Source organism: Saccopteryx leptura, chromosome 3 (assembly GCF_036850995.1).
Source record: "Saccopteryx leptura isolate mSacLep1 chromosome 3, mSacLep1_pri_phased_curated, whole genome shotgun sequence".
In the NCBI taxonomy this organism is placed as follows: Eukaryota; Metazoa; Chordata; class Mammalia; order Chiroptera; family Emballonuridae; genus Saccopteryx; species Saccopteryx leptura.
The window spans coordinates 89,839,569-89,865,782 of NC_089505.1; the positions used below are offsets into that span (position 1 = coordinate 89,839,569).

The window sequence follows — 26,214 nt, forward strand, 5'->3', positions numbered from 1 at the left end:
GCTTTGTGTGCTAGCAAATTCCCAGGCTGAGAGATCAATTGTCAGGGTCATGTGAAGATCCCTCTGTTTTATAAGGGAGGCTGCTTCCACATAGAAGACTTTTCAAAGCTCCTTTCAACTTAAAGTCTAAGGTCTCGGGTAGGAATGACATGAGATAACAGCAAAGAAGCTGGGTGGATGAAATGTCAGTTTGTCCCTAAAGGAGAAAAAAAATCAGCCACTTAAAACTCTAATAAGAAGGCTAACCAGTGGTGGCCAATGGACAGAGCACCAAGGCCCCAGGCTCGAACCCCGAGGTGGCTGGCTTGAGCATGGGCTTACCCGGCTTGCACACAGGCTCACCTGCTTGAGCAACGGGTCACCGGCTCAGCTGGAGCCTCCCTGCTCCCCATCAAGGAGCATATGAGAAGCAATCAATGAACAACTCAAGTGCTGTAACTACAAGTTAATGCTTCTCATCTCTCTCCTTCCTGTCTCTCTCTCTCTTGCTTAAAAACAAAACAAAACAAAAACCTCTAAAAAGAAAATACTTTGCCCAACCAGTGGTGGCACAGTGAGTGGATAGAGCATCTATCCAGAACACCGAGAGCCCTGGAAACCCCAAGGTCTCAGGTTGGAGCCTGGGCTTGCCAACTTGAGAGCAGGTTGCCGGCTTGAGCGTGGGATCATCGGCATGATGCCAAGGGCTTGAGCCCAAGGGTGGCTGGCTTAAAGCCCAAGGTCATTGGCTTGAGCAAGGAATCACTGCCTTGGCTGGAATCCCCTGGTCAAGGCAAATATGAAAAGCAATCAATGAACAATTAAAATGATACAACTAGGAGTTGATACTTCTCATCTGTCTCTCCTCCTCCCCTCTCACTCTCTCTCTCTCTCTCTCTCAAAACAAAAAACATGATTTGTCTTTACAATGCTACCTATCACCTACTTCTTACTGGGGTTTAGGAATGGAAAGAAGGAGCTTTCAGATGTGTTTTATAGGTTTTTAAGATGTTCTAAATTCAGTTATACTTTGAAATAACAACCTTTGCCTAGAACTTTAAAAATAAAAAAGCCTTAGCAACAGATCTAGAGATAAAATTAATAATATCAACCTACAGCTAAATGAGAAAATAAACAAAAATTTTCCCAAAACAGGGAAGAAGAACTGATCAAATCAAGGACAGCTGAACACCACACTCCAACTCCTGGGTGGTGGCGGCTCTAGGAAATGCGAGGCATCGTGTGTCGTGTCGGCCTGATGTGCGGGCAGGAGACTAGTCATAGTATGAGGGTCCCTATCTCTGGCTTGCACAGTCTCTGCTGCCATCAAAACATCACTTTTGAGGGTTGTTTTTCGAACAGTGCAAGAACACAGCACTGCACAAATCATTCCCGTCACTCTTGAATCTATGCCCCTGAAGCTCTGTATTTTATAACAAATCAACATCCTAAATTTTATTTATAAAAGACACATTTCCTCCAATACCACTGCTCTCACCAAATCAAGACCATAGAAGAAACAAGGCCTATTTTTTTTTTCTTTTTAGCGAGAGATAAAGAGAGAGGAAGGGAGAGAGATGAGAAGCATCACTTCATAGTTGCGGCATTAGTTGTTCATTGATTTGTTTTCTCATACGTGCCTTTACCAGGGCTTCCAGCAGAGCCAGTCAGTGACCCCTTGCTCAAGCCAGCGACCTTTGGGCTCAAGCCAGTGACCATGAGATTATGTTGATAAGCCCACATTCAAGGCAACCCACACTCAATTTTTTTATTTTTATAAGAGAAAGTTTATTTTGAAAGTCACAGAGGTAGAAGTGAGTTGTAGAAGAAATGGGTTCAGGAAACAAGTTAATGAGGCAAACGAAGGGCCCTTGGAGCTCAGGAGAAAGAGAGAGGCAAGGAAACCATGCCTGGGGGACAGTCGTAGGCGTGCTCCACAGAGAGCCCCAGCAAGGTCTCTTTAAAAGCTTAGTGATCTCAAACCTCAATTAACCAGAACATGTAAGAAATAGACTCTGGGTGATTTCCAGGATAACCAGATCTCCTACTTTGTTTAAACTCTCATAAATGAAAACTCTATCCCCCAAAATTACATTTTCCTGTCTTAGAAAGCAATCACAAAACTAATTCAATCCTTTTTTTGTGTCTTAAAATTTTAACATCCCTCAGGTTCCTCATTTTAAAATATTTTTTTTCAATTATTATTAATTGATTTATTCATATTTTTAGAGAGGAGAGACAGAGAAAGAGACAGAGAAAGAGAAGCAGGGAGGAGCAGGAAGCATCAACTCTCATATGTGCCTTGACCAGGCAAGCCCAGGGTCTCGAACCACTGACCTCGGCATTCCAGATTGACACTTTATCCACTGCACCACCACAGGCAGGTTCCTCATTTTGAAAACAAAAAGCTGGGCCCTGGCCAGTTGTTTCAGTGGGATAGAGCATCAACCCTGCAGGCAGACATCCTGGGTTTGATCCTCCCTCAGGGCACAAGAGAGGAGATCATCTGTTTCTATCCCCCTCCCTCTCCCCACCTTCTCTCGCAGCCAGTAGCTCAGCCTGACTGGTTTAAGCACCCCAGGCACTGAGGACAAACAGCTCAGTTGATTCAAGTATCAGCCTAGACCTAGGATGCCAGTTGGGCACATGCGGGAGTCTATCTCCCCTCTTCTCACTTAAAAAAAAATAAGAAGAAAATAAATAAATAAACATTAAAAGTTGGTTTAATAAACTTAACCAAGTCGCCCTGGCCGGTTGGCTCAGCGGTAGAGCGTCAGCCTAGCGTGCGGAGGACCCGGGTTCAATTCCCGGCCAGGGCACACAGGAGAAGCGCCCATTTGCTTCTCCACCCCTCCAACGTGCTTTCCTCTCTGTCTCTCTCTTCCCCTCCCTCCCGCAGCCAAGGCTCCACTGGAGCAAAGATGGCCCGGGCACTGGGGATGGCTCTGTGGCCTCTGCCTCAGGCGCTAGAGTGGCTCTGGTCGCAACATGGCGACGCCCAGGATGGGCAGAGCATCGCCCCCTGGTGGGCAGAGCATCGCTCCTGGTGGGCGTGCCGGGTGGATCCCGGTCGGGCGCATGCGGGAGTCTGTCTGACTGTCTCTCCCTGTTTCCAGCTTCAGAAAAATGAAAGAAAAAAATATATATATTAAAAAAATAAATAAATAAATAAACTTAACCAAGTCCTGAAAGCAGTGTCATGGAATTTTAGGACTTTCTAATTTCTGTGCAAAAATGATGTTATATTTCATTAAAATTCCACTTATTGGGTCATATTCCTCATATCTAAAACTGAAATACTGTTTTTGCTCAAAAATCAAATAGTACTTGACACAAATAATGTAAGAGACGAACTCCTAAAACTTCCTTTTGAAAATGAATTCCTATGAAATTGCTTGGTTTTACGCTTTTTCTCCTAAAAGTAGTATGTAGCCAGAAGATAGACTCTATTTAACATTAAGATTCCAGTTAATCAGTTACTGCTCTTAAATCAGAATACATTCAGAATTATTAATATTTTATTATTTCCTTAGCAATTTATAGGTCTCCTATGTGAAATACTTTAATAAAAATTTTAGATTAAACATAATATTGAAGTGCATATTCAAATGACTTTATCTTCAAAGTTGCTTCTGAAGAATACAAATTACTAAACCATTTTCTTTTCTTTTTTTAATTAAAAAATTATTTTCTAAAAAGACTGAGTATTATAGTGGGTTTTTAAAAAATGGACTCAGAGTGGTAGCACAAAGCAATAGCCTTCAAAAGCTGCTGCCAATTTTTATGATCTAATATCCCCAACACTGCAAATCAACAGAAGGATGTGCCCTGTCCAGATAGCACCGATCGTTAAAGCATCATCCTGAAGCACAGAGGTTGTTGGTTCAATTCCTGGTCAGGGTACATATAGGAACAGACTGATGTTCCTGTCTCTCTTTTTTTTCTCTCTCTCATTCTCTCCCTTCCTCTCTCCAAAATCAATAAAATAAACATTTAAAAAAAAGGATCCTTGAAAAAATATCTACTAATGAATCCTGATATCCATATTGCAGAATTTAAGTTGTTTTATACTCATGTCTATGATGCTTTTTTCAGTATATAACATTTATCTGTCAGGTGAAAACAAGATACATATGCAACAAAACAGACCAGACTCCCTTCCATCTTGGGGCATATGTTCTTGTGAGATAGACAATGTACAAATTAAGTAATTAAAAAAGGGTGTCAGAATAATTACTATGGAAGAAAGGAATAGTTTAGTGGGAAGGGAGGACTCAGGGATTCAGGGAGAGATGAAATTTCATATGGGACATGAGAAGAGGCCTCACTGAGAATTCTGCATACAAACAGGAAAATAACAGTCCATTTTATTTGGCTTTGAAATTTACTGCATGAATACATTTGGGTTTTTTTTTCATAGAAGCTGTTTTTTCTATAATATTTCATTTTCTATTTCCTCTTTTTTGTTGTTGTTGTGGGGGTTTTTTTTGTATTTTTCTGAAGTTGGAAACGGGGAGGCAGTCAGACAGACACCCACATGCGCCCGACCGGGATCCACCCGGCATGCCCACCAGGGGGCGATGCTCTGCCCATCTGGGGCCCAGCTCTGTTGCGACCAGAGCCATTCTAATGCCTGAGGCAGAGGCCATGGAGCTGGGGGGGGGGGGGGACGGGACAGAGAGGAAGGAGAGGGGGAGGGGTGGAGATGCAGATGGGCGCCTCTCCTATGTGCTCTGGCCAGGAATCAAACCTGGGATTCCTGCATGTCAGGCCGACACTCTATCACTGAGCCAACCGGCCAGGGCCTTTTTTTTTAATTCAGTGAGAGGAGGGGAGGCAGAGAGACAGACTCTCACATGAGCCTACACCAGGTTCCACCTGGAAAGCCCACTAGGGGCGGTGTTCTGCCCATCTGGGACGTTGCTCCATTGCTCAGCAACCAAGCTCTTAGTGTCTGAGGTGGGAAGCCAAGGAGTCATCCTCAGCACCCTGGCCAACCCACTCCAATCAGCCATGGCTGCAGGAGGGAGGGAGGGAAGAGAGAAGCAAGAGGGGGAGGGGTGGAGAAGCAGATGGGCGCTTCTCCTGTGTGCCCTGATGGGGAATTGAACCCAGGACATCCACATGCTGGCCCAATAGTCTACGGCTGAGCCAACCGGCCAGGGTCATCATCTATTTCCTCATAATTGACTGACCAGAGAGAAGGAAGCCTCAGATATGCCAACGATATTTCTCCTCATATTTTGGTTTACTTGATTTTTTTTAAAGAACTATAGCTACAATTAAAGTGAAATTTACAGTTCTCCAGAAAACAACTAATTAATAGTCAAAATGCAATTTAGATTATAAACCCTAACACATTCTCTCCAATTCCTATGTGATCTCTATGACCCATTAATATATATTTCAGTTGACTAGACTATGAACAGCAGTTCCTAACGTCATACTATCTTGCAGCAGTAAAAAATTCAGATGTTATTGACATGATCATCTTTTAAAATAAGCCCACAAAATGTCTCCACCAATTGCATGTTTACACAGAAAATTAATTTGCAATGTTTCAAAATGAAATTGTTTTATCAGCATTGCATGCAATATTCACAAGATATTTTCTTACTTGCAAGCTGAAAAAAAATAACTGCAACAGAATAACTGATGTTTAAATGCTTTTATTTTGAAGACTAAGAATTCTAAAGTACTACAAGTGCACCAAGAAAAGCTTAGAGAAAGTTTGCAAAGTACAAAGGACTCAAGTCGTCTTTCACATAAGACTTCTGTTTGTGTGTCATAGTGAAGATATCAGATATTGAAATTTACACTGTTTAAGTATCTCAATAATGCCAATGGGCTATAATTAGCCCGACTGCTAATTCAATAGTGAACAGCAAAAGTAGGTGAATGAAAAAAAAATAGCAAATAAGGATTTTAACAGGAAATGTTATCACTGACTAAACTAAATACACTTAAATTATCCCCAAAATACCCAACCCTAGCACGTATTTTTAAAATGTGTTTCTCCCAAGATAAGCAAAACTGACATTTTTGTGTTAGCATATTATACTTTCAAACCTTCATCTCATATGTGGAAAGAATATTTCAAACTTAGCTTGACGTAACTTTTAAAAATCAAACTGAGAGCAATTAGATACTTACTAAGACCTGAATTTGACAAAGTCAGCAATGTTAGAAATGAACTAAAAGAAGTACTCAGTTTATCATCCTCATCCTCCACATGAAGAATAGAACATGGCACAAAAGATGCTTTTATTTGCCTCCTCTGCCCTTTAATTTGTTAATACCATAATCCTCTCCCCATGTCACGCCAAAGAAGAGAAATGAGAATTTTTTTTAAAGCTTACTTAATTGAAATATGACCATTTCACCTGGCCTTGCAGCCACCCTTCACCCTCCCACAACAAAAAAATCACAAAAAAAAATTGTGATAAAAAAAAAATCAGAAGAACAGATTCAAGTACTCTAGACTGCAACTGGATTACTTTCCTCCAAGGCCAAGAAAAATGGTTACGATTCCAAGACCCGTTCGGAAGCATGTATCTGCAATGCGTAAGCTTTTCGTTGGCAAGATCAGTCAATATCAGAAAGCCTGTAACGTTTAAAAGGTTACGTGGATGAAGTTTGAAACAACAAAATAACCAATTCATTAAGAAAAGTCTTTTGCCAAGTAACCATAAAATAATTTCGGCCCTAAGGAGGGTTTTCTTGTTTCTCTTGGGGCCACCGAAGCCCCTGCAGGATCTAAAGTACCGTCAGGAAAAGGTGCACCAAGGCGTCCCGGGCGGAGGAAACGATTTCTAACACGGGGTGAGACCGTGATCGTAAACCTCATCACAATCTCACCTTTGAATGGAAAGGTGGTAGGAGGGGAGCAAGAAGTTTCAGCTTCTGCTCATTTGCTGAAAGGACCCTGGGGGGAGGAGCAGGAAAGGGGCGAAGATGCGATATCCGCGGTGCAGAGACTCGGGATCTTGGAAAGAGATGCGGAGGAGTGGGCTCTTATGTAAGCACACACCAAAAACTGTCCGTGCACCCCCAGCCCGATGCACATCTGAGCACAGAATACACATACGTGGATGGCATCTCCCCCGGGGGTGAAGTCCCAGCCCGCGGGCTCTGCAGAGGACGGGGGACCGCGGGTCCGCACATCCCCCAAATCCGCGCCGCCACCACCGGGACTGCGATGGGGGCGACCAGGGCCCAGCTGCTCCACCCGGGATGGAGCCCGGCTCCCCCAGGCGCCTGCAGCGCGCGCCCCGGGCCCGACGCCCTGCACCCCGACCCGGCCCGACGCTTACCTCGCGCGGCCCACACCCGGCCGCCGCACAGCAGCCCCGCCAGCAGCAGCCAGGCGGCCGGGGCCAGCGCGGGCGCAGGGCGGCGCAGCATCGCTCGGGCTCCCGGCGCCGCGGCCGGCCCGAGGCGGGAGCGACAGGGAGGCGCGCGGGGCGCCGAGCGGGACTCCGGCGGCTCGGAGCCGACTGCCTCGCGCCGCGGCGAGCACCCGGGTCCGCGGAGGAGCCGCCGCCGTGACGCTGAGCCGCGCGCTCAGACCGCGAGCGCCCTCTCCTCCGCGGAGGCAGCGCTTCGCTGGAAGCGGCGGGAGCAACTAAGATGGCGGCGGCGCTCTCTCTCGGGTCCGGCTGGGTACCCGGCCAGGGGCGGGGTGTCGGCGGGCGGGGAGGGGCTGGGAGGAGTGGGGAGCGAGGGGAGGCGCGCGCGCGGCGGGCCCGGGGAGCGCGCGGGGCGCGACAGGAGGGGCCAGGGAAGGGCGCGCGCGCCTCCGAACCCGCCCGCGGGGACGCGCCCAGAGGGGCGGTTCCCGAGCGGCTGCGAAGACTCCGGGGACTGCATCCCGTCCGGCCACCTCCGAGAGCATCAGCTCTGCATCCCCACGCGCGTTCCCAGGCTCTGGAGCCACGCGAGCGGTACCCTGAGGCGTGGGCCTCCCCTTCTGCCCGTCCCACCCCCACTCCGAAGGAGGGCAGACCCTGCTGGAAGGTGCAGTCCCTGGCTCCTGAGCGCCAACACACTGTGCAGCTGAGGGCAAGTCACGTCGCCTCCCAGGACTTCGGTGTCTTCTGCCAAGTGGAGGTGATGCGAGGGAGCTCGCGGAGTTGTGAAAGGTGGTCAAGGAGACGGGGTCAGCGAACCACGCTTTGTAAACAGTCGGGGGCTGCGCTGCACGTGCTGCAGAGGCTCCCGCCCTGCAAAGGGGGTGGGGGATTGCCTGTCTCGGGGCGTCTGTCCTGAATTTGTAACTCCAGATTCCTCCATTTGCTGAAGAAGTCTGTGGCTTTTTGAAGGTGATTTATGCGCTCCCCTTTTCTAGGAGATCTTAGGGTGATGCTGGAGGTCTCTTAGAAATGCAGAGATCCAAATGGATTAAAGGATCCCTATGGTGGACCTGTACAGGAGCCTTGGGTCCTCCCCTTTTCCTCCTGTCCTAGGGCCCCCACCTTCCTTCCATCCCTGGGACCACCCCACACTGGAGGAAAGAACTGGAACAGTCATGGTGTGCCCCTGTGGGCCAGGCACTAGGAGACACTGGCTCTAGTTTGCAGAGGAAACTAAATCAGGTGATGACTTCCCCAGTTGAGGCAACTACTGTAAAAAAAAAAAATGGGCCCTCCAGGACAAGACAGTAGCATTAGGGAGACACCAACAGCAAAAATTAAATGACAAAATATTATTTCAGGCTGTGCTGGAAGAGCTATCAAAGGTAGCTGCACAAGGACCGTCACAGCTGTGTTTGCTGGTGGGCTTGTGGAGACACCTGGGCTTTCGCGCTGGGGTGGGCAGCCATGGAGGCTGGGAGGGATGAGAGGGATGAGTCACTCCGCGTGCGGAGAGTGGAGGACTTATTTAGGAGAGCAGTGGGCGAGGAACCCAAAAAGGTAGCTTGAGGCCAGATTGTGAGGTGCCTTAAGTGACAGGATTAGAAATTTAGACGTAATCTTACTGGGACAACCTTGAACAGCAATGAACAGAGGCATGATGTGACTTGAGGATTTCAAAGCAATCTGTAAGGAATCTGTTCTTCCCTGTCCTTTGTTCCTGAAAGGCATTCTCTGCCAAAGCCTGAAGATTCCACCTCTGCATCCCCTGCCACCCCCTCCCCTGAGTCCAGGAGGACTAGGCTCCCCTTAGATGGACCCTTCCCAAGGCACCTGCTTGGCCCCTGCCATCTCCAGGCCACCCCCCCTCCCCAACTCCTTCCAGCCAGCACTGCAGAGTCATCCTCTCCAGGCATTGCTGTTGCTTCCGTACTTTCCTGGCTCCCAGTGGCTGGGGCCCTGCTGCTACCCCAGCAGGTCCAGACAGCTCTCCTAGGCTCTCCACCTCTCAGCCCCAGGCCCAACCCAACTGAACTCAAGACCCACTATCGCCACTATCTACCTTCAGTTCATTCCTTCCCCAGGGCCTGCATCACAAAGGTACACCCTCCTCCATCTCTGCCCTGAGCCTCAGGTCCTTACAGTATACCTCTAGGCTGCCTCCTTCAGGAAGTCCTCCTATCAGGCCATTTTCCCCCAAACCCTACCTACTGTAGACCAGCCAAGACTTGATAATCTGATACTTTGTATCCTTTTCTCCTTCCCACTAGAAGAGTGGGACCCAGATGGTACAGTCAGACTGCCCTGGATGGGAATTCTGGCTCCTGCTCCTACAAATGACCTTGGACAACTTATGGAACTGTCCTAGTCTCTTTCTTTGCCTGTGAAATGGGATAACAATCCCTATTTCCTAGAGTTGTGAGAACTAAATGAAACGATGCGATTGGAGTGCCTCACAGAGCCTAGAATACAGGAGATCCAAACACGTGGCAGTTTCTTTTTCCCTCCAGAGTCTTCTGAGCTCTCCCTGTACCGCTGAACACACAGTAGGAACCCAGTAAAAATACAGTGATGAATTAAATGAATTGCTGTGTTTGTTTGTTTGTTTGTTTATTATGGAGATTACACAGCAGAGGGTAAGAGACTGCCCTACAGGTTCCCAGGGACCTTCGAGATTTACAAACCAAACCAGAAAGGTATAATCTGAGAACTGCGTTTTGAGTCAATAGGCTGATGCCAAGAGGGAGAGTGTAATGTATTCAGTTCTGTTAGAAACACAAACAAAAGCTCTCCGGGTGTCTGGAATCCTGATCCCTTTATCTTCTCACCCTCACTATCCCTTAAGGAAACAAAGAGATCAAAAAGGTCCAGCAGCAGGTGGGCAGACAGACAGCCGGTGAGCTCCGTGTGACCTACACACGCTGAGATTTGCCTGCAGGAGAGTTGTTCCAGCTGCAAGGCTCAGCTTGAATGTCTTGGAAGCCAGAGAACCAGTGAACTTCCATTTCCGGTTGGCCTGACAATAGCCTCAGCCATATTGGCACTTTTCAAAGATTTTCACGTGACGGATTAGTTAATTCTTGAAATGGCCCACGCTGGGGATCGATGCAGGCTTGTGTTAGAGTTAGCAGAGCGGGGGGCCTTGCTGGAGCAGAGCCCACCACTGCCAGGGGCCCTGGAACAGTGGGAAGTGAGGCATCACCCTTAGGGGGCACTTAGGAAGATAAGGTGGTGGCTTTGTCAGCCAGGCAGGGAAAACTTGAACTTTTTTTTTTTAAGATTTTACTTATTGATTTTTATTTTTATTAATTTTTATTAATTCATTTTTAGAGAGAGAGAGAGAGGAAGGGGAGGAGCAGGAAGCATCAATTCCCATATTTGCTTTGACCAGGGAAGCCCAGGGTTTCAAATCCGCGACCTCACCATTCCAGGTCGACGCTTTATCCACTGTGCCACCACAGGTCAGGCTTGAACTTTTTAATTTGAGAGAGAGAGAGAGACAAACATCAATTTGTTATTCCACATTTATGCAAAACTTATTCATGCATTCATTGTTGATTATTGTATGTGCCCTGACCTGGGATCGAAACCACAACCTTGGCATGTCAGGACAATGCTCTAACCAGTGGAGCTAGCCAACCAGGGCAAGACTTGAACTTTTGAACGAACAGTAGGTAGGGAGGACACAATATTCACAGTGCTGCCTCTTTTGACATGACGACTCATGCTAATAGCAACAGCCTCTGCACTACGCTCACATCATTTATGTCTTCAGCAACGTGCTCCAGAGGGGACTTTTATTGTTCCAGATTAGAAAAATGTAATATTTGCTCCAGAACCCATTGCTAAAAAGGATGCCTGGGATTCAATTTCATGTTTGCCTGAGCCCCCAAACAGTGCCGTAGCCCCTGTGTGAAATTGTGCCCCAGGCATCAAAAAATGCCCTGCACAGGATGCGTGCAAGGCTGTGGGAGGCAGTCCTCACTCAGCATGTGCTCCCTCCTGGGGAAGACCGCCCCCAGGCCCAGGGTTGCTGTGAGGATGAAATGAGATCACAAGCAGGAAAGCTCTTGGCCAGGAAGCCCAGCCATTCTCAGGTGGGCGTGTTATTCCTGTTGGTACAGCAAGCCTCAGCAAGTGCTTATGGAAGCGAGCTGGAGGCAGGTAAGCAGTCATCATAACTGCTCTCCTAACAATGTGCTTGGGAGCAAACCCAGTTCAGGGATGCTAGGGAGAATGGTTGTGAGAAACCTGAGGATAGCCACTGATGACATACTCCCGGAGGTACTAAAACCACAGCCCAGCGCCAACACCCATCCCCCGGAGCCCTGCAAGGAGTTCCGTTGGGCCCCATCTCTGCCTTCCAGGGGCCTGGCCAGGCCACTCCATTGCTGCTGGAAAGGATAATAACAAGAGGCAAAATGATGTGGTTTAGCCTGACTTGTGGTGGCGCAGTGGATACAGCATCAACCCAGGACATTGAGAACCCAGGTTTGAAACCCTGAGGTCGCCAACTTGCGCACAGGCTCACAAGCTTGAGCATGGGGCCACTGGCTTGACATGAGATCATCAACATGACCCCATGGTCACTGGCTTGAGCCCAAAGGCTGCTGACTTGAAGCTCAAGGTGGATGGCTTGAGCAAGGGGTCACTGGCTCAGCTGGAGCCCTAGTCAAGGCACATATGAGAAGCAATCAGTGAACAACTAAAGTATTGCAACTACGAGTTGATGCTTCTCATCTCTCTCCCTTCCTGTCTGTCTGTCTCTCTCTCTGTCTTGCTAAAAAATAAAAAATAAATAAAAAAGAATTTTTAAAAAGGCCCTGGCCAGTTTGCTGAGTAGATAGAGCATCAGATTGGCATATGGACATCCCGGATTCAATTCCAAGTCAGGGCACACAGGAGAAGTGACCATCTGCTTCTCTCCTACTCCCTCCTCTCCCCGTCTATCCCTCTTCCCCTCCCACAGCCAGTGACTCAATTGGTTTGAGCATTATTCCAAGAGCTGAGGATAGCTCATTGCTCCTAGCATCCGCCTCAGGCACTAAAAATAGCTCCATTGATTCTAGCATCAGCCCAAGACAAGGGTTACAGGGTAGATCCTGGTCAGGGAACTTGTGGGAGTCTGTCTCTCTATCTCCCCTCCTCTCACTTAAAAAAATAAAGAAAATAATCTTTGTGTGTGTGTGTGTGTGTGTGTGTGTGTGGCAGAGAGAGTCAAAGGGACAGATAGAGACAGACAGGAAGGGAGAGAGATGAGAAACATCAATTCTTCGTTGTGGTTCCTTAGTTGTTCATTGATTGATTTTTCATATGAGCCTTGATCAGGGGGCTACAGTGGACTGAGTGACCCCTTGCTGGAGCCAGCAACCTTGGGCTCAAGCTGGTGAGCCTCGCTCAAACCCAATGAGCCCACGCTCAAGCTGGCGACCTCGGGGTCTCGAACATGGGACCTCCAAGTCCCAGTCTGATGCTCTATCCACTGCACCACCGCCTGGTCAGACTAAAAAAAATAATCTTAAAAAAATAAAATTACAAATTAAACTTGTCAGACAGCCAGCTAGTGCTCACACAGAATGAGAGAATTGCTCGGTATGGAAACCCCATCAACTTGGTGTCCGAAGTGTTGTGAGTAGATAAATTGTTTTTTCCTTTATGTGGTCATCCTAGAGTCTTTTTTTCTCAGTCCTCTGTCGACTGAGGGTGGTTTCCAGTCTTTTCTTTTACACAGAGTTTAGCAGTGAGCCTTTTATTATCTTTTGCCTGTTGTGCCACTTTCTCCTGGTGTGGCCTTGGTTGAGTGAGGTCCTTCATTTCTCCAGTCTCATTTTCTCCGTCTGTAAAATGGAGATGAGTCAGTGCCCGCCCCAGCCGTCGTGAGAACTAGATGAGCCAACCCACAGCATTAGCTATTATTATTCTTACTCCTGACTGCCCATGGCTCTGAGCTTTAAGCCCCTCTGCCAGTGGCACTGCTGGGGTCTCTAGGGAGTCAGGCTAGGGCCTGAGGATTTGTTTCAGATTCTCTAACACTTTCTATGGCCCTCCATTTGCAATAGAACAAAGAATTCCCATGCAAGAAGCATCAGCTGTTGCTGGCTGGTGAGAATTTCCAGGGAAGGAAAACCTCACCTTCCCACAGAGGCCAGGTAGGCAGCTCCTCTGTGCCCCCACCCCAGAGATGGGATAAAAATCGGGGTTTCCTGCTCTACTCCCTCCCAAAAACAACATGCAGCATATCCCCCGGCCCCACGGGCAGATCACCACTGTGTGTGGTGGGGAGGAGGGCTGGTTCTTTAATTCTGCAGCATGAATCACACACCCATGCACTACACACACACAACATATGAACAAAATCAACGTGCCCTGCCTGCCCACAACACCCCATTGGGAAGGTCTGGGTTGGGTTTCAGTGGGAAGGAAAGGGGAGGGCGCTCTACAAGCGCCCATGAGGAGGACATGGCCCATCCTCCCCAGAACCACGGAGGAAACCCGGTCACTGGTCCTGCACGGTGGAAACAGCAGCAAACCAGGGTTCTCTCCACAGCGCCATCCTATATCCTGGAACTGGGAGGAGCTCATAGAATAAAGTGGTTTTAAAAACAGGAGGAATGTTGCCTGACCAGGCGGTGGCGCAGTGGATAGAGCGTTGTACTGGGACGCAGAGGACCCAGGTTCGAGACCCCGAGGTTGCCAGCTTGAGCGCGGGCTCATCTGGTTTGAGCAAGGCTCACCAGCGCTTGAACCCAAGGTCGCTGGCTCCAGCAAGGGGTTACCCAGTCTGCTGAAGGCCCGTGGTCAAGGCACGTATGAGAAAGCAATCAATGAACTAAGGTGTTGCAATGCACAATGAAAAACTAATGATTGATGCTTCTCATCTCTTTCCGTTCCTGTCTGTCCGTCCCTGTCTATCCCTCTCTCTGACTCTCTCTCTGTCTCTGTAAAAAATAAATAAATAAATAAAATTAAATAAAAACAGGAGGAATGTTTTAACACACAAGGTCTGGCTTCAGACAGACCCCAGTTCCAGTTATTAGCAGGGAAGACCAGACAGCCTAATTACTCTGAGCTCCAGTTTCCTCATCTGTAAAATGGACGTAATAGTAATTAATACCTCCTTTAGACTACTGTGCGGATTAAATGAGAGGACGCATCTAAGGGGTTGAGCTCTTCTGGTGACAACCAGAAGATATTCAATTAGTGGTAACCGTTCTCCTGACGGTGACGATGCTGGTGGTGACACAGGCGAATGTACTTCGAGAAGCCGGAGGAGATGATGATGGTTACGGTCAGTCAACGACTTTCACGCAGCACTTTCCAGGACGCTTTGTAGAGCGCATTCCCTTTCTCAAGGGCATCTGTGTGCATTTGGGACACACAACAATCTCCCTGGTAGGGGTTTATGCAGCTCTATTTAACTGATGGGAAACAGGGTTCAGAGGGGTGGAGGAACTTGCCAATGATGATGAGGCCTCTCTGGTCCTTCTGCACTTTCTCCTCGGCCCTGACACTCTCTGGACCAGCGAACACCCACAAGTCAAGAGCCAGATTCCCAAAATTTCTGGCGCTTTCCAACAGCCTCCAGCTCATTTAGTTGCTTGGCTACCTCTTTTTTTCTCCTTCCTCATCTGTGTAGCGGGATTAATTACGCCCTTACCCCAGAGATCAAGAAATAATGAGCACGACTCATGTGTTTGCCATGGGCATTATCTGATCTCATGCTAGTGGCAACCACATACAAGGAATACAGTTATGATCCTGCTTTTACAGAGGGGGGCACTGAGGCTGAGCGAGGTCAAGTGATTTGCCCAAAGTCACACAGAGAAGTGGTAGAGCCAGGATTCAAACTCAGACCTGTCAGACCCCAAAGCCGAAGCTCTCATCCAGGACCTTATCATCTCCCAGTATCTGCAAAGCCCTGAGAAGTCAGAGGGGTCATCGAGATGGGAGAAGTGCTTGGCTGGTCTCTGCCCTGTCTGATGCCGCCTCTAGCTCCGGGAGCTCATGGTGTGGTGGGTGAGCTGAGATGCTGGGATGGAACAGTGAGGGGAAGGGGATGTCCTGACCAAGGAGCGGGCCCTTCATCCCCTCCCCAAGGACAGTCCCCTCTATCCCAGTTCGGCCTGATCATCTCAGGCTGTCTCCCTGCCCCCACACCCTGCAGACATGACCCTCTCACCTGCATGGGGCCCTTTTCTGCATGTGGCCCTTCTGCAGCCGTCTCTCATTTAACCTGACTCAGCCACTTCCTAGCTCTGTGGCCTCTCCTCTCAGTTTTATCATCTACAGAGTGGGATCATAATGGCGCGCGCCTCGCAGAGATGTTGTTTGGATTAAACGGGATGCTGCACAGAAAGCACTCTGCACTGTTCTTGGCACAGTGTGAGCACTCAGTACAGGTGTCTCTCCTTCCAGCGAGGTCCCTTCTCGCTCAGCCCACAGCCCCCGGTTGTGGACAGGCAGGAGTGGCTAACCTTCTTCTCTGCCAGCCCAAATCCTGCTGGTTCTGTAAGGGGCCGAGCCCAAAGTCCTAGACTGACTAGAAGGCTGAGGCAGGTTCCTACCTCCCCAAACCTCCCCTCCCATGGCCCTGACCATGGGCCCTGGCAGCATCACAGCTTGAACTTCCCAGCAACCTCGCCGCCACAGGCCTGGCACTGCCCCCTTCTCTCCAGCCCTCAAGAAGAGCCAGGGGACGGGCATGCCTACCTAGGGGGGCACTTCTGTTCCTGCCCTCTGTGCAGTCCCATGGGGCAGCAGGAAGGGGGATGCTGGCTCCTGCCTCCCTCCCCTTCCCGCGCACTGGCTGGACTTCCGTCATCTGGGGCATTGAGTTGGGGGTGCAAATGAGGAGGCTGTCTGTTGGAGGAAGGCAGGCTTCTCCCAACCAGCCTCCCAGAGGGTCTGAGGATGCCCATGAGCCCTCGTGGTGGCTGGTTCAGTGGGAGGCAAATTGCTGGGGAGCACTGGAGCGGAAGGGCCTCTCCGGCCCTCCCCCTGAGCCCTGGGAGGTAGGGGCAGGTGACCTGGTGGCTGCAGGAGAGGGGAGGGACCAGCTGAGAAGTCTGTGAGTCCCACTCCCACCCTGACCCCTGGCTGCACAGCCCCAGCTAGGAATCGTGATCGTGATCGGTGGGAGGGAGGACCTCCGAGCAGAGGGATCTGAAGGAAAGAGGCCAGGGGCCCGTGGGGAGGGCCAGGGCCAGGAGCACCAGACACACGCTGGGGACAGGGGAGCGGGACAGGGGACGCTGCCTGTTAGGACTAAAGCTCTCAGCAGCCACCCCCAGGCCCGGGGAAGTACCTACCAGCTGAAAAAGGCAAGCATGAGCAGGGCCAGTCCCAGAGAGTGTCCCTAGGGCCACAGAGACACAAGGCCTGTGTGCTGAGAGAGCAGAAGGAAGAGGGGACAAGAACATGTTATCTGTTCCCCGGGGGGGGGGGGGGAGAACCTGCCACCTGCCCTTGGACTTGACCGCCACCCCAGAAATGGAGGAAGAGAGGTTGTAGCACTGAACCTCAAGTCTCCAAACCTGCCCCAGGGCCCCACATAGTCACCACCACATGGGAGGCAGTCCACAGAGAACAAGTGCCCTGTCCCAACCACCCTGGGTGGGTGTCTGCTAAGGCCCCAGTCAGGCCGACGCCCTGAGCCTTGCCTGCTGCTCCGAAGGTCAGGCCTGGGTGCATGGCTCTGGACAGGGTCCAATCAGGCTGCCTGCCAGGCTTCCCCCTGCCCGGATTCCCCCCACAGCTCCCCTCGGAGCATGGTGGAGGGGAAACAGATGTTAATTTGCTCGCCTTTGCTAATTTGAAAAGAAACATAAACAGTGGGGCTCAGTGGCGCAGCTCTGCTGAGGGTGTAGTTTAAGCCCAATTACGTGCGATTAGTGCATTTGCTCTTTGTTACCATGGCATATTAATTGCAGATCTGGTACTATGGCAATTAACACAATTACGGCCCTCTCTCTCTCTCTTCCAGCAGGATAGAACCCACATGCTTTTGGCTAAGGAGGTGGGCTGGCGCAGCAGAGGGAGAATGCTCACTGGGGAGAATGCCCACTGCTACGGGTGGACTCTGTCTTCCCAAAATCTGTATGTTGAAGTCCCAACCTCAGGACCTCAGCAATGTGACCTTATTGGAGGTTGGGTCTTTACAGAAGTCATCAAGTTAAAATGAGGTCATTAGGGTGGATCCTAATCCAGTATGACTAGTGTCCTTATAAAAAGGGGAAACTTGGCCACCTAGAGGGCAGATGGCAGGAAGAGGCATGGGAGAAGATGGCCGTCCACAGCCGAGGAGAGAGGCTGGAGCACACTCCTCCCTAGTCCACCGGAAGGAACCATTGACCCACACCTTGGTTTTGGACTTGCATCGGATTCCTATTGTTTAAGTCTAACTATGGTGCTTTGTTAAGGTGGCCCAAGCATTTCTCAGAGACCCACCTGTGCCCCAGGCAGAATCCCCTGGGTGGGGCCAGGAGGGGTTTGGGGAGGGGGCACCAGCATTCTGTGGATTCAAAAGTCTCCAGAAGGGATCAGCCGCAATAGTCAGCACCTCCCTGCCACCAGGCGCCTCCTCCCCAGGGCTTGCCATCAAGGTTACCTCTGCTTTTCTGACCCCTGGACCTTCATTCTCCATGGCACTGCCTCTGGAGTCCCTCCTGCCCTCGGCACTCCTCTCTAATTAGTCACCAGTCTCGGCCAGTCCTGGATGCATTATTTCCTTCCCCATAGTCACCCCCTAATCTTTTTTTTTTTTAATATTTATTTATTCATTTTTTTAGAGAGGGGGAGAGAGAGAGAAAGAGAGAGAGAAGGGGGAGGAGCAGGAAGCACCAACTCCCATATGTGCCTTGACCAGGCAAGCCCAGGGTTTTGAACCAGCGACCTCAGCATTTTGGGTCGCCGCTTTATCCTCTGCACCACCACAGGTCAGGCTCACCCCCTAATCTTGATGATAGAGGGTTACCTACCTTCTAAGGTAAATATAAGGTGACCAATCTTCCTCTAGGGAGGACAGTCCTTCTTTTGTAAGTTCCATCCTCCCTTGAAAAGTGTCCTCCTACATGTCCTCCTTTTTTTTTTTTTTTTTGTATTTTTCTGAAGCTGGAAACAGTCAGACAGACTCCCACATGCGCCCAACCGGGATCCACCCGGCACGCCCACCAGGGGCGACGCTCTGCCCACCAGGGGGCGATGCTCTGCCCCTCTGGGGCGTTGCTCTGCCCCTCCGGGGCGTCGCTCTGCCGCGACCAGAGCCACTCTAGCGCCTGGGGCAGAGGCCAAGGAGCCATACCCACCGCCTGGGCCATCTTTGCTCCAATGGAGCCTTGGCTGCGGGAGGGGAAGAGAGAGACAGAGAGGAAGGAGGGGAGGGGGGTGGAGAAGCAAATGGACGCTTCTCCTATGTGCTCTGGCCGGGAATCGAACCCGGGTCCCCCGCACGCCAGGCCGACGCTCTACCGCTGAGCCAACCGGCCAGGGCCCATGTCCTCCTTTTTAATATTGGAAGACTAATCTGTAAATATCTGTATTCGATCAATGCAGAGTCGATCCATTGTGTGTGATGTGACGTGTCTGTATCTAAATGAGTACTTTTTTCTTACAATTATTATTAAAAATTAATAGGCATATAAGCATAATTACAATATAAAATATTACAAATGCTTTTATTATGCATTTATCATATTATAGTGTATTATTGTTGCAATAAATAAAATGTTTCTTTTATTTATGATATTGTTTTCTTCAATTTATGTTTGTCCTCCTTTTCATTGTAAAAATGTTGGTCACCTTAGTAAATAGCATATAGCATACATGCTATTTTCCAGGTGAAACCAGTTATAATGGTCAGGTCGCTGCACAGTGCTTTATAGCTTACAAGATACTGATCAAAGGCCTATTCTCATCCCACATTTACAACGTGCTTATGGGGGTTAGTATTGTCACCCCTTTCACAAGTGAGAAAACTGAGGCTTGGAGAAGACACACATAAGTAGCAGGGCTCAGGCTAGAGCTCTGATTTTGTAATCCTGTGCTCTTTCTACACAGCATCAGGTCTCATGGGTCATTCCCTAGAATCCTTGAAAAACTTTAAGAGTTCTGCAGTCCAATAGATGAGGGAAAAGCTAAATGAAATGGACATCTTTATGGTGGGACTTCTCCAAAAGAACTGTGACTCCAAAAGAATGCATACATTGTGTAGCACTTCCCAGACTTTGTTGACTTTTGTGGGATACCTGCCATTCTAAGGCAGGGCTGCATGACACCACAGTGCCACTCTAGGATGGCAAAACCAGGTCCCCAGGAAGAAGACAAAAATTCTGATGTTAATGCTAATGAGCAGGTCCCCTCCCTGCCTCTGTTCTCCCCCTGCTCCATGGCAGGCTGGCTGGTGTCACTGCGGTTTCTCAGCCTCTAGAGTTCAGCCAGCATCACAGCCTGGTGGTCACAGCTTGTCCCTGATCAGACTTTAGGTACCACCACTTCCACTGTATGTGACTCTGGTGGGGATGGGATCACACTCTCCAGAACCTGTCCTGCCCTGACCACATGAAGGAGAGATGACTAAATCCCCAGCCACATGACTGGCCCAACAGGTGGCACATTACTCAAAGCCAATCAGAGGCTTCCCTGGGTCTGTTTGGGGCACGGAGTGCAAGAATTTTCCTTCCACTGAAGCTGCCAGGGGCGATGTTCTGCTGTTGGACGAGGAGGCCAGTCTGGTAGGAGATAATGAGACCAAAAGGCAAAGTCAAAAGGAAACAAGCAGAGATAGACCTAGAGGGAGAGAATGTTCTAGAAGTATCCCTCCCCAGTGACACAAGCCAGTTGGAATTGGGTTTCTGCTGCCTGCAAATCATAAATTTCTGGCCAGTACAAGTCCCTGAGCCCCTTCGGTAGCTGAGAATTGATTCACCAGCCAAGACAGGCCTAACAAAACTGTGAGCATGGGGTGCCACGCGGGTGCCAGCGCCCAGTCCCATCGAAACGCACCTGGGGCCTCAACCAGAGGAGCGGAGATGATGTCCTTTCTCCCCAGGGCCCAGGTTTCCTTGCTGTCAGCACGATATTAGTTCAGAAAATGGGGTCACTGTACCTGGAGGTCACAGAGGGCTCAGCAGAAGAGCCAACACAAGGTCAAAGTTATTCACTCATTTGACAAACTTTTATCGCGAGCCCAGAATACGTCAGGGATGGAGGACACAGCAGTGAAGAAGGTTGACTAGGTCCCTGATCTGATGAGCTTACCTTCTAAATGGGAGGCGCAAGAAATAAACAAGCAAAGAGGAAAATTCACAAATAAGGTTATTTCAGATACAGAGAATAATCAGAAAAATGGGAAGGAGCCCATCAGAGAGTGGAAAGCAAAACAGGGCAGTCAGCGCAGACCCTCTGAGGGGCACTATGGCCTGGCACCTGTGCTCACCCCCAAACTCACATGTTGACGGTATTGGGAGGTGGGCCTTCAGGTCATGACGTCATGAAGGTGGAGCCCTCATGAATGGAGTCAGAGGCCCCACAGGGCTCCCGAGCCCCTTCCCCACATGAAGAGTCATTGGCAGTCTGCAGACCGGAAGAGGGCCGTCACCAGAACTTGACAGTGCTGGCACCCTGGTCTTGGATTTCCAAACTCCAGAACTGTGAACAATAAACTTCTGCTGTTAGAAGCCACCCAGTCTGTGATATTTTCTGGTAGCAGCGGGATGGACTAAGGCAGGGGATGACATTTGAGCTGACATGGGAAAATTGAGGAGTCGGCCCCATGGAAGAGCACTGCAGGCAGAGGGAACAGCAGCTCTGAGGAGGGGACAGGCTCAGGACATCTGAAGGATCAAAGAAAGCCAAAGGCTGGCACAGAGGGTGGGGGGACCAGGTCATCCACGAGAGACCGGTGTGTGGGGGGGATTGTACCCTGAATACAAAGGCAGTAGCAACCTTACTTGTGTCTTCTCAGATCCCAGAAAAGCAAGCGGCTCCCAGAAACAACCTTTCGGAGAAGCTCTCACGCCAGGACCAACAGAGCATTCGGAATGCCACGCAGCTCCAAAGGCTCGAGGTCACTGATGCGATCTAGTGGTCTGGAGAGGCCAAGGGACGCTGCAGAACCACAGGCCCAAGACCCTCAGGGCACAGGACAACACACTTTGTTACTCGAGGACTGGCCAGGGGCTCTGCCAGCACCCAGGCGGAGAGGGCAGCGCCTCTGGAACATTACCAAGTGATCTGAAAGCTTCCAGCTGAAATGGCCCATCACTGCCGCTCAGATTTCTCTGGCCAAAGCCAGACAGGGTCACACTTCACCGGAAAGAGGAGGCGAGGGGAACACGGCCTCTACTAGAAGGGAGAGAGCTGGGAGTGCTCGGGGAGCAGCACCAACAACTTCCACAGCCCCTGTGTGAAGGGAAACTGAGGCTCAGACACATGGAATGAAATCGCCAAGGGGAGTGGCAGAGTGGACTGTGGCAGCTGACCTTGGCCGAGGTCAGTGCTCTCTCCAACGTCAGCGCTCTCTCCGGGGTGCCCCTCCCCCTCCCACACTGCCCCAGTGGCCCTTTCTGCCTAATGACCTTAAGAGCTTAATCGCATAAGCTTCCTGGGCCTACCTTCCACACGCAGACAGGAGCCTGTCCTCCCTGCACCTCAGAGGCGAGACGAGGTACTAGGACACCTCCTCTTGTCCTTACCCAGAAAAATGTTTGGGGCCCTGAATGGATCACACAGCCCAGAGGGGGTGACAGGAGCCAGCCTGGCTGGTGGGCTGGCAGCTGCCCATGTGGCACCAGCAGGGACCCACCAGGCCAGGTGGGTAACTGTGCCCGAACCCCTGGTCCTGTCTGACACATCCCCACCAAAGGTCTCCTCCTTCAGTTTCCAGCTCTCCTCTCTCTCGGTCTGACTGCTGGGGAGGAGCCAGGGACCTCCACTGGGGTGAACCCACAGGCCTCTGTCACCACCTCACCCTGACCGTATAGGAGTCACGAGACAGGCAGGGAGCAGGAGGGCCCATGGGCAGGTTTGAGAGCTCCGAGAGGCCCTCCTGACCTGCTCAGCTCCCCGCAGACACGCTGAGTCCGACAACACGCCAGGTCCGCCCGCTCACACCCCGCTCCATCATGACGAGGGTGTTCCCCCACACACACACAGGATGCTATACTGCCGTATCCTATTTCCAGGTCTCTGGGCCTCAGCAGCCTCTGCCACCACAGGGTGTACTGTGTCCCTCTTGTCGCTGCCCACCCCAGCACATGCACAGTAGGTCCTCAGTCAGACTCCCTGGGTGCCTGGCAGGGGCCCAGTGGTGTTCCTAGGCTGGGGGCACTCTCTAGAAGTCTGGGTAGGTTCTGCGGAGCCAGCCAGAGGGCTCAGGGCTCACGTCTGAAGCAGGCCACAGGAGCCGGCCGTGAGGGCCTGGGAGAGCAATGAACAGGTTCCTGATAGGAACCTGGAGGGGCCAGAGTCCAGTCTGTCCCGCCCCCAGTAGGGCCTCTCTGCAGCCTCTGCAGTTCCAGATAGGGTGGGAGTTGGGGAAGCTCAGCCAGAGAAAAGTTCACAGACTGCCTTCCCCTGGGACACTGGACCACTCCCAAGACAAGTCCCCAAAGGGGCAAGCCAGCAGGAAGAGTCTGGCCCCAAGGGGGCCCAGGGGCACTGCCCAACAGGCTGGGCAGGAGTGGCCCACAAGAGGCTTCCTTGGGTACTCCAGGGTGGGTAGCAAGGTCTGTGGAAACAGAGGAGGTGGAGCTGGCCCCAGGGGGCCTGGGTCTGTCCCCGCCCCCTCAGCCAGACCCCTCCCACTCAGTTAGCTCAGCTCCACCCATCCCATGAGTCTGGCTGGCTGGGTTCCCTAGGCTGAGGGCTGTTTTTCTTCACAGTCCTCAGGAGGATGTGCGGCCTACTGTAAACAAAGGACTATTTTTACTGCCTTATTGTTTCCTCTCTCAACATCCTAGGTCCTGGGCCAAGGAACACCTCAGTCCTCCCTCCCTGCCTGCCAGCACCACAGGCTCTGCCCTGCCAGGTGCCAGCAGCTCAGCCACCTGCTGTCCCTCAGGGGCCACCTTGGAAAAGACCAGGGCTGCCGATGAGGCCAGCGGTGATGCTGGGAAGGGGGACAGAGGCACTGGAGCCAGGTCTGGGAGACTCACTGCCCAGACGGGCACCTCAGCCCCCTCCCACACCCCAACCCACCTAGACCCACGCCTGTCAAACCCAGGCTACAGCCTAGGGGGAGGTCAAAGGTCGGGAGCAGCCCAGGGTTAGCATTACGGAGCCAGAGAAAGGAAACCTGATTGTGAGTCAGTTTTTTTGTTTTGAAATTCTCTCAAGCAACTATAGGTTCTATTTCCTGGCTCCAGGTAGGCTAGTAAATGGCAAAGTCTGGATTCAAACCCAGGTCTGTGGAGCTCTGAGCCCAGAGTGCAGGAGGGTCACACCACAAGGCAGCCAGACAGCCATCACACCAAGAGGTGTTTAGGGTTTTGTCTCAGCTCTGCTGGGCTCTGGGCAAGGTGGGGATGGGGTAGGTGGGTGGGGAGTGGGAGAGGGACCCCAGGCCCTGGGGAGGGGGTGGAGGGGAGGGCCGGGAGGGGGGTGTTGGTCACAGCCCCGCCCCTTCCTCCTCTTGCTGGCTCTGAGACAGCTGCAGTGGGAAGGAGCCGCTGACTGGCAGGGTTTTTTATAACCACTTGATCATGAACAAGGATTTAATTTTATCCCCATTCCCTGGCTATGTGGAGTTTATACACAAGCAAGGAGTCCCTGGAATACAGGACTCCCACTCCCAGGCTCTGCGAGGCGACCCCCTGCCTGACCAGACACCACAAGTTTCTTACTTCCCCAAGAGACTCCTGCCCTTCCCCCAGCAAACCTTGGCTTCTATCAGGGGGTCACCTCAGCTCTCCCATGCTCATCACAAAAGCACTTGACGAGCACCTGAGCACCTGAGCACCTGACGGGGCTTGGGGCCGCACTCCTCCACCCCGGGAGCTGCAGACCAGGCCCTGCTCTGAGTGACTCAGAAGCAGAGGATGAGCGACACCATCATGGTGACTTAATGATGACCATATGTGCTGACCACCCGCTGTGGGCAGGTCACTCGGCTGAGCTTGTTATATGCATCATCTCAATTCTCAGCAACAGCCTGATGGGATGCTCTTGTTTTTCCCTTTTTTCCAACAGCTAATTTGCCCCAAATTACTCAGCTGCCAAATGGCAGGTCCAGACTTTAATCTCACCAGCTAGCATGACTCCCAGGCCCCAGCTCCAGAAACACATGAAGACTTATACTGTGGGAGTAAACCAAGAATAACATTTAACTGTGGTTTTTCTGGGTCCAAAGCATTTTTGTGTTGAGTTTGTCAAAGATACAATTGTTGTTGTTGTTGTTTTTTTATTTTTTTTATTTATTCACTTTAGAGAGGAGAGAGAGAGAGAGAGAGAGAGAGAGACGGGGGGGGGGGGGGGAGCTGGAAGCATCAACTCCCATATGTGCCTTGACCAGGCAAGCCCAGGGTTTCGAACCAGCGACCTCAGCATTTCCAGGTCAACGCTTTATCCACTGTGCCACCACAGGTCAGGCTACAATTGTTTTTATTATCCCCATTTCATAGATAAGAGATTAAGGCTGAGACCCACCCAAGGGTTCAGAGGTCACAGTGGGGAGGCAGGGCAGTGGCCCCCACGTTCAGAGCTCTTTGTTGACCTCACTTGTGCACAGATGTGCTTCCAGGCTGGACCAGCCAGATGCCGGCTGAGAACAGGAAGACTCGTACAAAGTGGAAGAGCAGCTTATTCTAGAAAAAAGTTTAGCCTGGAGGACGATGGGTCCCCACAGGTTGCTGATGGGAGGCCAGCTTCATGCTGGCCCTGGGACCCAGCATAAGGTTAACCCACCTGACAAATATTTGTTAATAACCTACTACAGCCTGACCAGGTGGTGGCGCAGTGGATAGAGCATTGGACTGGGATGCTGAGGACCCAGGTTCGAGACCCCAAGGTCGCCAGCTTGAGCGCAGCTCATCTGGTTTGAGCAAAAGCTAACCAGCTTGGACCCACGGTCGCTAGCTCAAGCAAGGGGTTACTCGGTCTGAAGGCCAAGGTCAAGGCACATATGAGAAAGCAATCAGTGAACAACTAAGATGTCGCAATGTGCAACAAAAAACTAATGATTGATGCTTCTTATCTCTCCGTTCCTGTCTGTCCCTGTCTATCCCTCACTCTGACTCTCTGTCTCTGTAAAAAAATAAAATAATAACCTACTACAACGGGACATGATGGTGCTTGAGAACAAGGCCACATCATACCAGACTGGCCCTGGAGTCACAGCACTGGCCGGGGACAGGGCACCGGGACACACGGTGACCCACGTTCCTACCCTGCCCCCTCCGGTCAAAGCAGGAAGTGGCTACAAACACAGGCTTAGGGCCAGACAACCTGGGTCCAAGTTCCGGCTGTACCACCCTGTTAGCAAACCATGTAACTCCTGTTCTCTCTTCTGTAAAATCACATACTTACCGCATGCATGACTGAAGATGGTGTACATGAAGTGCTGTGCACCTGCACATAGGTAGCACCCAGTACACATGTGCTGTGTTAAGACTGGGACAAGGAAACACCTGCATAGATGTTGGTGATAACCCACCTCCTTCCACAGCCAAGGCCAATGCCAAGGGCCAGGAGGTGGAAACTTTTTAGAGGCTCTGGGTCTGAAGTCACCGCGTGGGGCTGTGTGGGGGTGGGAGTGGGGTTGGGGGGAGGTAGGAGACTCCCACAGGTGTGCAAACAGGCCAGCCACCTGCTGCACACTGTGCTTCTTCCCTGGGGACTTGGCAAGAGGCCCAGGCAGGGTGAGACTCAGCTCCCATCACAGTCAACAGCT

At 50.9% G+C, this 26,214-nt stretch overlaps 1 protein-coding gene and 1 long non-coding RNA gene across 5 annotated transcripts in view; one reads left to right on the plus strand and one right to left on the minus strand.

Moving 5' to 3' along the window:
• CLSTN1 (calsyntenin 1) overlaps positions 1-7,628 on the minus strand; it is a 76,513-nt gene extending 68,885 nt beyond the window's left edge. For 3 of the 4 annotated variants that reach the window (XM_066374994.1, XM_066374991.1, XM_066374992.1), the window contains exon 1: positions 7,293-7,627. In XM_066374994.1, coding sequence (XP_066231091.1) covers positions 7,293-7,383 — 91 coding nt within the window. In that variant the 5' untranslated portion in view covers positions 7,384-7,627. Of the gene's footprint in view, positions 1-7,292 lie in introns of all 4 variants that reach the window. The other variant, XM_066374990.1, reaches the window with a different exon arrangement.
• A 136-nt stretch (positions 7,629-7,764) lies between these two features.
• On the plus strand, positions 7,765-9,916 carry LOC136399624 (uncharacterized). The gene is made up of 2 exons (XR_010750177.1): positions 7,765-8,088; positions 9,602-9,916. It is a non-coding gene; the product is annotated as an uncharacterized lncRNA (long non-coding RNA).
• Positions 9,917-26,214: the final 16,298 nt, after the last annotated feature.